At 39.1% G+C, this 1,323-nt stretch overlaps 1 protein-coding gene across 1 annotated transcript; it reads right to left on the bottom strand.

Moving 5' to 3' along the window:
• Positions 1–310: 310 nt before the first annotated feature.
• LOC107580650 (exportin-6-like) lies at positions 311–1,161 on the bottom strand. The gene is made up of 4 exons (XM_016266322.1): positions 957–1,161; positions 715–829; positions 541–619; positions 311–452 (listed from the first exon to the last, which is right to left on the bottom strand). Exons 1-4 carry the CDS (start codon positions 1,144–1,146, stop codon positions 354–356), a joined length of 483 nt encoding a protein of 160 aa, XP_016121808.1. The 5' UTR covers positions 1,147–1,161; the 3' UTR covers positions 311–353.
• Positions 1,162–1,323: the final 162 nt, after the last annotated feature.

The following is a 1,323-nucleotide window of genomic DNA, read 5'->3' as shown; positions in this document are numbered from 1 at the left end:
TTTTTTTTTTACTCAAAAGTATGAGCTCCATATCATCACTATATCAAACTTTAAGAGCCATAAAAGCTGGTGTATCAAATATAATACTAAAAAACATGACTTTTGTCAAGTTCAACAAACAGTTCCATTTTTAAATAAAACATCGGGACTATTATTTCATATTTAAAACTTTATATGTTTATGGTAAGCACCAATATGCCCTCCCATAATCATAAACATTCTTACAGTGAATGTCTGGCAACCACAGCCGATTTATTTTATTTATTTTTTACAATAAATTAATCTGCTACTGTGTATTATGCTGGAAAATCAATCTGAAGCATTCTGAGGTTTAGGTGTCTGTTATTCATGTCTCATACCTCCGACACTATTGGGTACACCTGATCCAAACAAAGGCTGAGGATGCTGGGTAGCAGAGGTTTGAACGTCTGCCCGGGTTCTTGAACCACCACCTGAAACAATAATACAAAGATAAACTGTGAATGACATGTTTAATAAACACAGAAACCCAAACGCAAAAGTGGCTTTCATTCCGTTTACCTGCAGAATCTTGAGAAACTTCTGAACCACTTTGGAACCAGAGCTGCCCTCCTGTAAGATGCTCACCGCCAGCTGCTCTCTGAGGAACACGGTGAAGGTGATTGATTAGCACTCATACACATTCAGAAACAACTGCTTGTGGCTCTCAGTGTCAGCACAAGCTGTGAAGGTCACCTGGTGAACATGCTGAGGAAGGTCTGGATGATCTGCTCTGTGAAGGCCACGCCCATCTGCACACGCAGCGCTTGAAACAGCGTGAGAAAGAAACTCAGCATCTCATCCGTCACATCTGAGAGAGAGACGACGTCAGAACAATCAAACTGAACAAATATGATTATGACACTCAAAGGCAGTGAAGACGACGTTGTCAAACGCTGATGAAAGACCACTGGCTGTAAAAGTGATGGTTTAGTTACCTGGCTGCTGGATGAAGAGGGGGAAGAGCGCGAGCGTGACCTGGACAGACTCCTGCAGGCTGTGGTAACAGATCTGACGGGATTTGGTTGCCTCTCCTGATATACTGTCCACCAGATCCCTCAACACACACAGAGTCTGCTGGATCACCGCTTTACCTGAGGGACACAGAATGATTTCATTTATTAGCATTTAAAGATTAACTGGTAAAAAGCAAGTCTTTAAAAAAATTAAATAAAAAAAGAATACAATTTGATCTAGATACATATATAATTTTATTTTAATATTTTATTTTAGCCATTCATTTTACATTTATTCAGCAGCAAGGACATTTTGAATTGATCACAATATTGAATTCAAATAAAAAAA

The sequence above is a fragment of the Sinocyclocheilus grahami genome, unplaced genomic scaffold (assembly GCF_001515645.1).
Source record: "Sinocyclocheilus grahami isolate Dianchi unplaced genomic scaffold, SAMN03320097.WGS_v1.1 scaffold38666.1, whole genome shotgun sequence".
NCBI lineage: Eukaryota > Metazoa > Chordata > Actinopteri > Cypriniformes > Cyprinidae > Sinocyclocheilus > Sinocyclocheilus grahami.
Note: the sequence above shows the minus strand (reverse complement) of the source record. Positions and strands in the feature narration are given on the sequence as shown.